Source organism: Apis cerana, linkage group LG6, assembly GCF_029169275.1.
Source record: "Apis cerana isolate GH-2021 linkage group LG6, AcerK_1.0, whole genome shotgun sequence".
NCBI lineage: Eukaryota > Metazoa > Arthropoda > Insecta > Hymenoptera > Apidae > Apis > Apis cerana.
The window spans coordinates 15,447,514-15,460,716 of record NC_083857.1 but is presented as its reverse complement, the minus strand read 5'-3'; the positions used below and the strand labels follow the sequence as shown (position 1 = coordinate 15,460,716).

At 24.9% G+C, this 13,203-nt stretch overlaps 1 protein-coding gene across 8 annotated transcripts in view; it reads left to right on the top strand.

Moving 5' to 3' along the window:
• LOC107999647 (potassium channel subfamily T member 2) overlaps positions 1-13,203 on the top strand; it is a 190,869-nt gene that overhangs the window by 46,633 nt on the left and 131,033 nt on the right. For 4 of the 8 annotated variants that reach the window (XM_062076702.1, XM_062076703.1, XM_062076701.1 and 1 more), the window contains exons 1-2: positions 333-491; positions 719-872. The exons of 3 other annotated variants lie outside the window; for them this stretch is intronic. In XM_062076702.1, the coding sequence (XP_061932686.1) occupies positions 794-872 (79 nt within the window). In that variant the 5' untranslated portion in view covers positions 333-491; positions 719-793. Of the gene's footprint in view, positions 1-332; positions 1,965-13,203 lie in introns of those variants that run through there. One more of the 8 variants, XM_062076700.1, reaches the window with a different exon arrangement.

Here is a 13,203-nt window from a genome sequence, read left to right as displayed (position 1 = left end):
GGATTGTTTGAATCGTAAAATTCTATTCCATTTTCGTTTTTTTTTCCTAAAATCATCTCAATATTTAACTGAAATACTTCATACGTATACGTTTACACCATACTGCTAAAATACACTTAACCCACATTTACTATATACATAACCAATTATTCACAAAAGATCGCAGAATAAAGCGAGAAGAAAATAAGCAGTATCTAAAATGTATTTCAAAAATAAAAGATTTTAATACGTCGTAAGAAAACCGCAAAACGATCATGAAAGTGATCTGCTATTGGTCACATAAAATTTGACGAAGAAACAAAAAGAAAAGAAAAAAAAAAGAAAGCATAAAGGAAACATAACTCATAAGCAAGGTGAAGTAAGAATAACAGATCGTGGCTGGCGATTGTTTTGGGGCGTCTGCGCCTGGTGGTGCGAGAGAGGACCGACCAGCAGGAGGCGTTTAAGCCTTCGAGATGCCAGTCGATTCCGAACCGCCGCGCGGTTGAGATGTGAGTTAATGTTCTCTTGAAACTTCCGTATCATTGTAACCTCGTGCATTTTTTTTATCTCTCCTCGATCATCCATAATTACCTCGAACTTCCATCGATCCTTTATTGATTCTCCATTTTACCTATTCCATTCGTCGAAATTTCGATCGCGTGAAAATATAAATCGCGCACGTGAACCGATTGTTTTTCATCGAATAATTTCGTAACGGGTGTAATTATTTTCACAGTGAATTCAAGTTTCTGGAGAGTCTCCTCGGTGTTGTGTGTTGATTCTCGAAGAAAGAGAGAAAAAGATCGATCTAATGGCCGTAAACTCATCCGATCAGATGTTTTCCATGTTTACTGGGGGCCTCTTTCGATTCGGTCGTCATTGGCTCCAAGGTATTCCGAGGAATTAGAATAACGGATGAAAAATAACCTATGAGAGCAAATCTGTCGAGATCAGTACGTGCTCGGTTGTTCGTGACATCGATGTTGGTTTAAAATCCTCGACGTCAGTTAGACCAATTTATTTCGACATTCAAAAATGTCCTCGATCGTGACACGGGTTCCTTGATCACACGAAAGTTAGGATTCACGCGGGAAAATCCAAAGAGAAGAAAGAAAGAAAGGATTGTATTCGTGCAATCAGTTATTTTGAGTTCGTTGCATGAGCGAATCTCATGCCATCTATCCCGCGCTATACATATAACCTCTATGTACATCATCGTATACGTGTAGCCACTCTTTGAAGGCATAGCCGCAGGATTCGTCCGCGATTCTTTTCCGAAGGAACGACGACATTTCAATCTGGATCGTGACGGAAAAAACGAGCTTCGATATATTCGTACAATATCCAAGAATCAAAGAATCGAAGAATCGAGTGAATAAAATCGATATAATATTTCGAGCCACGTCAACGCGTCCTTCGCCGATACACGAATTCGAATGGCAAGCTTTAATTTATTTATTATAATTAGTATCGGCTAATTGACATTGGAATGTGACAATGTAATACGCAAGTGAAATAGATGGACAATCCCTTGAGAAATGAAATCCAATACAATCCGACGTTTATTGTATCACGTTTGTGCGCCTATGAATCTTTAAGGCACATACGCATATATGAGCATAATTTGATATAATATATAGAAGTATAGTTTTATATATTTATTTATGTTTAGATAGATAGTCGTTAGTTGTAATTATATACGTAAGACAAGGAAGGTGTTATAAGATCACCTCCTTGAAAATGCTTATGGTAGTAAAGCTTTAATTAAAAGTAGTAATCCTGAAAGGAAAAAAGGTCGTAGAAAGACCTAAATTGATAAATTAATCTGGATATATAATGATTGATTTTGAAACGGGGAATAGAACACATCGTCTACGATGATTTGTCTTGCTATTATATGACAACGCCATTGGCTACACTATAGTGCCTAATTATGAATGCATCTCTTCAAGAAGAAGCTGATTTAATAGCAGTTTCATGTGGTAATTAATTCATATTGTTTACACAATAAACAAGAACCATTTGTGATATTCTGTTTGAAGTTATGTATTCTGTAAATAAATGAAATATTATTATGAGAATTTATAAATTTTAAACAAAATATAGTCGAATAATCATAATTGAATCATAAAAGTTAGACAATTTTCGAGTAAAGAAATTTAATAAATAAAATTTTGATGAACGAAAACTTTGCATATTTTTCTAATTTAAAAAGAAAAGAAAAAAATGTCATGTTTGGCTTTTGGTATGCAATTTTAATATTTAAAAAAATAAATAACATTTAAAATAAATTTACATCTCAACTCATAGATTTCGTCTAGAAGTTTTCAAATAAAAAAAGATTGAAATTCTAAGGTTATATATATTTTCTAGAAATTCGAATTACAAAGATTCGACTGTATTTTAAAAATATCGAATTTTTATAAATTTCATTTAAATTTTTATATCATGTTTCGTAATGATATGATAAAAATTTTTCGGGAAAATATTTGTCGGAATACTTTTTAGCTTGAATGCATTCCTAACGATTTAATACATTTTTAACTATTCGAAATCCATTTTTGATCTAATCCTTTAGATATTGAAGATATAGATTAATAAAAATAGCGTGAAAAAATTTCGCGGAAATTTTCGATCCAGTTCTTGGCAAATATTCCGCTCGACGATGCACGCATGCGCAAAGATATTAACCATTTAGTTCAAGCGGTTAACAGTTTCGCATCAAAAATGTATTAATACAATGAAAAATTAAATCTTTGAAGTAATAAATAAGTTGTGTTTCAACTACGCATAAATAATGTACATTACAAAGACAGATATTGCTTTTGCTAACTATAAATCGTATTGTGCACGTGTTCGTATAGAAGAAATGTTTACGATAAATTTTTTAATGCAATATTTAATTTCAATATAATTATTTTATTAATTATTAATAATAAATTAAAATTATTTTTTAAAAGAAAAGATAAAATAAACAGTAGATGCATATATATTTTTTATTTTTTGTTCGCAATAAGAATCATCATAAATTAAATTTATAGGTTAGAAATACAGTTTTCTTTAATAAAAATAATAATTTTTTTACAAAAGAGAAAAGTTAGTTTAAAAAATTGTTTAATTCATTAAACAAAAAATCTCAAAATTTTTTATAATGCTCACAAAAAATATATTTCAATTTACAACTACAAAAAATGTTCAGCACAGATAAAATGATCTTAATTTATTTAATGTACGAATGCTTTTACATCCAACGCAATTTTCCAAAAACGAAATTCCACTAAATTAGAGAACACTTTGTAATCTGAACTCGGTATTTACTTACATGAAAAAAAAAAGCTACCATCATCGTTATTTCTCTAATTTTCAAAAGTAACGAACACACGCGAGACATTTGAAAAGCGATCGATAAATTTTTTCTGCTCTCAACTTCGAGAATCGAATTATGAATTTCATTTCATTCGAATTGGCTGGGGAAATCGGCTATGGTCCCCTAAGCAATCTACGGATACTCGACTCGCATGCGTTTCACAGAATAAACGAAAAACGAGTCATCAACCCTAAGCGTGGATTTAATCTTATTATTTTCTAATTAACGTTAATTTGATCGCGAATTAATCGAATATGATATGAAAGTTCAAGATATGAAAACTGATAATAGACTGGATATCTAATTTCGCTTACGAAATTTCCGTTGCAATTTTCGCATCTTTGATCAATTTATTTTTTACTCGATTCTCTTGGTTCTCTTGTATAATTCTGATCAATACTATTAGTATTAAAAATGGAATTTTTTTGTTAATTTATTAAAAATTGATTAAAAATTCTGAATATGCTAAAAATTCTGAATATCAGTAATAATTATGTTGATTTGTATAGACAGATTATTTGTAAAGAAATTTATAGAGGTTAGGAAATTATAATTTAGCTTTTGGTCAAAGTAAGACTTAAATTGTTAAATTGTTTAAGAGAGATTTCTGTAATTCGTCAACTTTTCGATATTATTAGTAAATCATTATGTAAAAATATTTTAAGTATTACAAATATGCAAATATTGCAAATACATGTGGAATTTGTTATTTTTTCGCATTTAAATCTTTAATCGTTAGCGGAATATTTGCCAGGACAAATTTTGGTTTGTTATTTTTGTATATAAATAATAAATTTTCAAAGTGTACAGAGTTTTATTGACTTTTTAAATGAAACATGATTCTAACCTCTTCTCGTCAAAACAAACTATACGGATTATCGATTATTGAATCTTCTACACGATATATTTTTAATTCTACTTTTACAATTTTTTTGAAAATTTTTTGTTTCATTGTTTCGTTTTTGTTTCGATTCCCGTTTTATTTCAATTATTTCGTTTCTTCATGTGTGAAATTTTCATAAATTGAATTTTATCGAGCTTCTACTCGGTCGATATAGAAGATTTTTTTTTTAGATTATCCTTTCATCTGATTTGCATGGTATTACATTCTGTCTTCAGATTACAATTTGTACACATATATCAATTCAACAGGTGGAATGAAGTATACCAAATTTTACGACAACTTTTTAAATTGAATTTATTATTCTTTATTAAATACATATGTTATTAAAAATCAAAAGATATAAATATAAAAATATTTTTAACAATTCAAAATTGCGAAAATTAATTTTTCAAAATTGGAAATTTATTCACTGGAAATTCCCCTTAACAAGTGAGAAATAATACAATAATAGAGAAATTTTTATAATAAATTTTTATAATAAATATAAGAATATGAAAAATGTTTCGTATAGCGAGTTGTAAAAATATTTTTGAAAAGAAGAGGATGAAAAAAGTTAGGATTCCTGTATGAATCTCGTTGGCAAGATTAATGCATTACTTTTAGCTGTTAGTAAGATCATTTCGTAAGATCTTTCTTGAAAATAGAACACTTCCTCTGAAAAACAGTGCATTTTTGCGAAAATCATCCATATCGAAATCTACAATTCGTGTTCGTGATGGCTGGAGGATTAAAGTAAGAGTGAAAAATGGAGATATCCTTCATGAAGAAAAATGTTTTTTCTTACGAAGAATTCGTCATATTGCACGATGATCTATAGTTCAAGTTAAATTTTAACATATTCAAAGATTTTATAGATATAATTTACTATTTTTTAATTTTTAGAGATTAAAATTTTTCTCGAGTTTAAATGAATTGAGAGAATAAATTAAAGTGATAATATGATGTTTAAAAATTTTGAAATACCTGTGATTCATTTCTCGTTAATATTTGGCAAAATCAATATTTAATAATGAGGGTATTAAATCAAATTTCAATTTAATTTCGCTGCGAATTTATTATTTAAATTAATTACGAACATTTAATATTATCAATTTATAATAGCAGATATAATATATAATCTATAAATATATTATAAATAAAATTTCAATTTTATTTTTTTTTTATTGATCCTCTAACCTATGTATTTTTTTTATAAATGTTAATTTTTGATTTATTATTTAGTATTTATTATTTATTATATTAATTTGTACGAAAAATAGCAAAAGTTTCAATAATAAATAAAAGATACCTTGAAAGATGCTTTTCAATATTTTTTCGAAATAAATATAATTTTTTAAGATCTAAGCTGAAATGTTTCATTGAAATTCTCAGTGAAAGAAAATCACATCTAAATCACGTTTAATCAAATTTTGTACATGTGTTTGAAATTCTGAGTAAAAGGAAATTATATAAGAATTTTATTTATAACATTTCAGTTGATATTTCATTACGAGAGTGAAAATTCGTGAAAATTTTCAAAAAATAAAATCACCAATATTTAACATTTTTTAAATAAGTGAAAACTTTTTCGTATTTTCATTAAAAGACACGCTAATGTTATTTGATATCTCGGTTGATATTTTTTTACGAGAATAAATTCGAAAGTAAATTTTAAAATTTTCAGAAGAAAATTACGTATCAGTGTTATTCGACATTTTAAAATAAACACGTAATAATATTTCGATTTTTTAAATGATAATTACCCTAGTATTATTTAACGTTTCAATAGATGTTTCATGATGAAATTTTTCAAATTTTCAATAAAAGATAATTACATTACGAATATCATTTCAAGAATGAAATAAATCTTCTAAAAAAAAGTCGTATATCAATATTATTCAACATTTCATCACGAAAATAAATGAAAAATTTCAATGAAAATTTACAAATTTTCCTTGAAAAAAACCACATATTTGTATCGGACATAAAACACATAAAAACTTCCAAACTTTTTCCCTTAAATAAAAATTACATACTAAATATCCAATATTTTAGTCCGTAAAAATTTCCAAAATTTTTCTTTAAATAAAAATTATACGTCAATATCATTTAAAATTTCCAAAATATTTAAAAAAAAATCACACATCAATACTAGTTAACATTTCAGATTAAACACAAAAACTTTCAAATTTTCTTCCAAATAAAAAATGTTTCGATATCATTCAATATTACAGGCTAAGTTTATAAAAATTTTCAAAATTTAAAAAAAAAATCACATGCGAATATCATCCAAATTTCATTTTATTTGATATTTCACGATATCACAAAAGTAGTAAATATTTGACGAACAATGTCGAGCATGCGCATTTGTTATCACGACCTATGATCCGATTCTCATGAAAGCGAATCAATCACCGTCCAATCGTTCGCAAAATCGAACAAAAATCGACGCATGTAGACACGCGATCTCTGGTTTCCTGTTTCCGCTTAAAAAAACAAGTAATGGCGAATTCGATTTGTCGAAACGTCGCCATGAATCATGAACAAATTGGGAACATCGTTGTTGAGAATCGATCAATCCTTTGATAATTAATCATGATTCATGGATAGTGATTCGTCTCCTTTCTAGTAAATACTAACTCGTACTAGTTGGAAATTTTTCGTAGCTATCTGTCTCTTAAAATAAACGAGAATGAAGAGTGGAACGTGACTTGAAAAACGAACGTTTTCCTTTTAATTCCTGATTTGATGTTGTTTGTCTATCGTTCATTAAAAAGATTTCGTTTAATACGAAAAAGTTGATTTTGAAATTTGGCGTAGTTTTGGAAAATAAAAAAATAAAAAAACATCCTTTGATTTTTTTTTTTCTTCAAAACTTCTCCTTTTGTGCAATTGTACATTTGTAAAAGTAAAAGTAAAAGTAAAACGATATTAGAAGAAAAAATCTTAGAATTAATTTGTAGAAATAAAATTATATATATATTTAAAGCTTATAGTTAAATGAAGTATTATTATTTTCAAACTGTAGTTACGAAAATTAAGAAGTATATAATGTACAAAAAAAATAATGCATAAGAAATATAAAATGTATAAAAAAAATAATAAAAAACAATAAGAAGTATAGGATCAAAAAAAGATGATAAAATCAAATGATCTTATTTTTTCTATCTTTTCATTGACAATCCAAAAGTTGAAGATAACCTAATTTTCGAAACTTGATCAATTTCTTAATAAATGAATGGATACTTCTATCCAAAGTTTAGATTTTCGTTCTCGTAACAATTGTTCTTTTCGTCTTATGAAAATATATCCTATTCGTTTATTTGCCACATTAGATTTCGTCCCTCAACGATTTTCTTAACCAATGATCAACTACAATTTTAACTACAATTTTACCACATAGAGGGCGTTCCATGATAAAATTTCTCTATTTTGTTTAATACATTATTTTTAGTACGTTTCATCTTAAAGAGGAAAAAGTGTTTAATTATATTAATTTTACATAAATATGAAAAAAATATAACGATAAATGTAAATGTAAAATAATTCAATGTTGAATAATTTATGAATAAATTTCGTGAAAATTAACAAGTAATATTCATTATGAAGAACAAAAGAGTGTCAAATTATATGTGAGATTATCAAACAAAAATGTTTTTCAAAAGATGAGTCAGTTGAGATATTTCTATGTAATAAATGATAAATTTTATTTATAGTTGTTTATATATGAACTAATTTAACCTGCAGTAATTTATATTAATTTCAGGTGTTGCTTTAAATAGCCATTATGCACACGAATTTTGCTTCTACACAAGCGAATAGGCGTACTTTCGATATTAATCGTTATTAACCTGTTGATCTTGTTATTCTGAATTTTTTCCGCTTTATAGCTCATGACATATTTCTATGTACAATATTAACTTGCGGAGATTTAAATGGAGCTATTTTAAATAAGAATTTCTTGTCGATGAATAAGCAGAGTTAAAATGGATAGTTGATTTTAATCAAATTCATTCGATTTCTAAAATAAAGTAAAATAAAGATAAGTAATACGAATCTGATAATTCTATATTTATATTCTTATATTATATTCTTATATTCTTTTTACATTTAAATGCATATTCAATTTTTAATCAACTGCTGTATAAAAAATACTAGTAATATTGAATCGAATAAAATATAAAATATTCAAAATATAGAATGTATATGTGTTATCAAAAAGCAATACACTTCGAATATCTTTAGAATAGTGATCCGATTATATTCCAAAGTCATCAAAATCTATAACTTTTCAAAAATCTCAAATATTTTAATTCTTTTATTTCCTTGAAAAAAATATTTCAAAATCGAAATTTATGAATTCTTAAAATTTTTAAATATTCTCCTTTTTTTTATGGTTGATGTTCTATTTAATTATCAAAAATTTCAAATTCTAATTCTTTCTTTTTCTTGTATAAATCAAGTTCGAATGGAAAAATATTAAAATTTAATTTTTTTTTTTGAAGACGCTTCAAACAACAAACAATTATCTTGCTGTCTGCAGCACGATTATTTCATTAACGTTAGAATACAAGCAGATGAGAGAACGAACAACCAATCGAATGTTCACACGAAATTAATCGAATCTCTTAAATCTGGTTGTGGCGGAGGCCCAGCTTCAATATCATGATATGACTTCGTAATTAAAATTGAGTTCGAGTTAATTAACGTTTCTGCATGTAGAGACGATCATGATTTAAAGTTTAAGCCGTTAAACTCGATAAGATTTTCAAGTGGATATTTTTAATTTTTATTACGTATAAAAATATAATTCTGGTAAAAAAAAAAAAGGAAAAAGAAAAAAAAGAAAAGAAAAGAAAAGAGAATTAGAAAATCATTAGAAAAGTCTTTAAATATTTTTTAAATATTTTTGAAAAAAAAATTTGGAATAATATAAAATTATTTTTTAAAATCCATTCTTTGTATTCTGAAATTAAAAATGCGAGAAAGATTACATTTTTTCGTATCTTTGAAGATTTTGAAAGTATATTGTAGATTTTTGCAAATATATTTTTTTATTTTTTATATTTTTTATTTTTTTGCAAATATATATTTTTTCTTTGATATTAATTTTATTTGTATAATAATTTAGTAGTATAAATAAATTTAATTTTAATTAAGTAAATTTATAAGTAAACTTATATTATAAGTAAAATAGTATGAATTGAAAAAATTTCGAATTTGAGTTTATCTATAAATAAAAGCCTTTTTGTAGAAAATTTTTTCAAATAAACATTATATATTAACACTTTATTAAAAAATTGTTAAAAATATAAAATTGCTAAATATCAATGCAAATACCCATATTTTACATATTAATTGAATATCTGAATTTATTTTTTAGCCACATGAAAATTCGCATTAAAATATTAATCGAATGATAAAAATTAACTCAATTTTAATATTCAAATATTCAAGATAAAAGCAAAAGAAAAATTTTAATTCATTTCATAATATATAATCTATATTAAATATCCAATTAAAAACGATCTCATTAAACTATTATATAAGGCAGCAATGTCGCAAATAGTAACAACGCCATCTCTTATTACTAATGCGTTGTATAATGCAATTTTGTTAACCTGTCACGACGTAACATCATGATAAACTTCGCACACGAATAAAATAAATTTCGACTAATAGAAAATTATTAAGTCTATATTAATTCATAACAATACGCAAGTGTATTCATTCGTTCATGTTACTGGATCACGCCACAGGAATTAATTTCGTTCACGCGAACGATTCTAATGAGACATCAAGTAGGCCACTGAAATAATTACGCACTATTAAGCGATTTGTGCACAGAATATTGATCATAGGATTGCTTCTTCGATTGCTCAATCGATAATTCGTGTTTATATAAAATTTGTTTTATGATTTTCAATTTTACGTGAAGATTTTTAAAATTTAGAGAAGGTGGAATTAAATTGTAAATTGTAAATCGTTTTTTTCTATAATTTCTAATACTATTCGATATGAATAATAAATAGAAATATAAATATATAGAAAATATATAGATTAATTAGGTTAGCTTATGAAACAATGAATATGTTATCAAAAAAATAGCAAATTTTATTGAAATATATGGATAATATTCTATAATTTATTAAATTTGCATGAAATTTGTTTTATAATTAGAAATTTTTTTTCCTATATGAAGATTTTTAGAATAGAATAGAATAGAATAGAATAGAATAGAATAGAATAAATTATAAAATTAAATTTTGTTGTACAAAATCATTTTCTTACTTTCTGATATTACAAGATAAAATAAAAATGAAGTGAAATATATAAATTAGATTCCTTTTAAAATAATTAATATATTATAAAAGTAATATAAAAATATTATTTTTTTCTGTAATTTTATCATGTTTTTTGTTTTCAATAAATAGAAACAAAATACATAAATTAAATTAAGTTAGTTTATTTTTGGCAACGAATTTAATTATCAAAAATATTAACAGAAAATAAAAAATAGAATTTAAAGAATTTTTGGCATTCTAAAATGAAATTCAATCGATAATAGAGAGGATGAAATATATGTTTGAAGTGGAATATATTATATTTCAAGCTATAGATTAAGATATATTTGAAGCGACTTGTTGCATTTCAGAATATCTTTGAAATTTATATGAATAATACAATTCTAAATTTTATACATATAAGAAATTATTTATTACATTATGAAATATTTTTATCCTAATATAGTTTATATAGTTTTCGAATATTTGCAATCTTTTTAAAACAATTTCAACGAATTACAAAAATTGATTGTAATTTTTCACTTTCCGAAAAACATTAATAATAAATAATATTTATTAACATTTTAATCAGAATTAGATTTAATCAAATAAAACATTAATAACAAAATTTCGAAGATATTTTCATTAAAATTTCAAATATCGAAATAATTATTAATTATTTATTATATTTCATATACGACAATATCAATTATATTATTCAATTTTGTTTCATTGTGCGAATAAATTTTCTTCAATATTATTCCAAATACAATACATAAATCGAAGAGAAACATTTGTATAATATCAATTATACTCTTCAAGACACAATAATAAAAAAAGAAAACCCAATAGGATTCTAAATAGGTCACCCAAATGTTTCTTGTTACTTGAAACGCAGATTGACTACTAATTACACCTATGATTGATGGAGCATCAAATTAACAACTCGAATCGCTCGAGAACGGTTTAATTAAATTCTCTTAGATGTAAAATATATGGAAATTTTTTACAATTTTCATCTCTCGTAACTAATAAAATGTTTGAAAAGAATTTTTTTTTGTTTCTATTTTTATTGGATATTTTATTGGATATGTTTTTAATGATATATAAAAAAGTTACGATTTATAATTAAATATTTCATTTTGTTTTATTTTTCTTAGAAAATATTTAATGCTTATTAATATATATATTTAGAATATTGTTTAAATTTATAATATAATTTTTTTGTTTATTTAAAAAATATTATTAAAGAAAAATTTTTACGAAAATTCGTAATTGTGCAATGAAAGGCAGTAACAACAGTATATTTTTAAATTAATTATGTATGTTATATTATTTTTATTATATAATAATTTATTGAAAAGAATTCGAACTATTGGATTTTATATAAAGAAAAGTATCATTATCATTAATAAAATAAAATTTGCAATTTATGATATACGAAAATATTTTTAATAAAAAATATAATTATTTTTATAAATTAAATATATAATTATTAATAATCTTAGTTGACAAAATCATATGCAGTAATATATTCATAGGATATTCTTGAAAGTTCGATTCCAGAAATCAAAACAAAAATAAAAGTTGGTATATAAAATACTCGGTCAAGGCTCATTCACTAAGTTATAAGTAATTGAAAGCAAAATGAGATAGTTCTATCTTCATCGCATTCGTTGACGCCTCATTCTATTTCCTTTTTCCTTCTTTAATTTAACCAACTTTATAGTCATAACTTAATAAATAAACCTGTTATTTTTTTTTATCTTTAGAATCTACATTTCAAAAATATTCCAAGAATATATTAATATCATATATATAATTGATATAAAAATCACTGTGACTTCTTCACTGCAAAGAAAATTGCTCTTTCGATATTCAGAATTAAATAATTCCATCTTTACAACGATATTTTGTTCAGATTTGATTTTTTATTTTATTATCTTTTTATCGACAGTTTAGTTTTTTCCATCATATTTGTCACGGTCAATTCAAATTGTGATATTTATTCTGTATAATAGGTTACAAATGTCTCTTTGAAAATTGCACGACTTGAAATGTTTTTAATCTAAAACGAGTTGATCAAAACGAGGTCGAAGAAATGTTTCGACGATATACTTTCGCTAATTGGCATTTCCGCCACAATTAAATTAACATTTCGAAATATTATGCAATTCTACCTTATCATCCTTTCGAGAAATGAACGTGTCACGGCTTTTTGCGTGTATTTTCCATGATATTCACGGGTAAATGAATATTCTGCGTATCAATTCAAAAATCTAATTAATGTTACGAGCATATTTCTTTCGCTTGAAGTTATATACAAATAACGATTCGAATAATATTGCAATTGGAATATCTCATATTCTTTGAAAAGATTTATCGATCGAAATAAATAAAAAACATTTTATGTTATCGATCGAGAAGAAAAATTGAATTCACTTTAACTTATCGATCGAAATAAGAAAAAATTGAATATATTTTGTGTGTATCTTAGTATAAAATATGAAAATTATATTAATTGATAGAGATAATGAGATGAGAACATAATAAAATGTTCTTTGATTTAAAATAAAGTATTTAAAATATTTTTCATGTAAGAAATTATTATGAAATTTATAGAACAATATGTTTTAATATAAATTATCCATAATGAGTTTCTTACTTTTCTCTATATTTATTTTAAG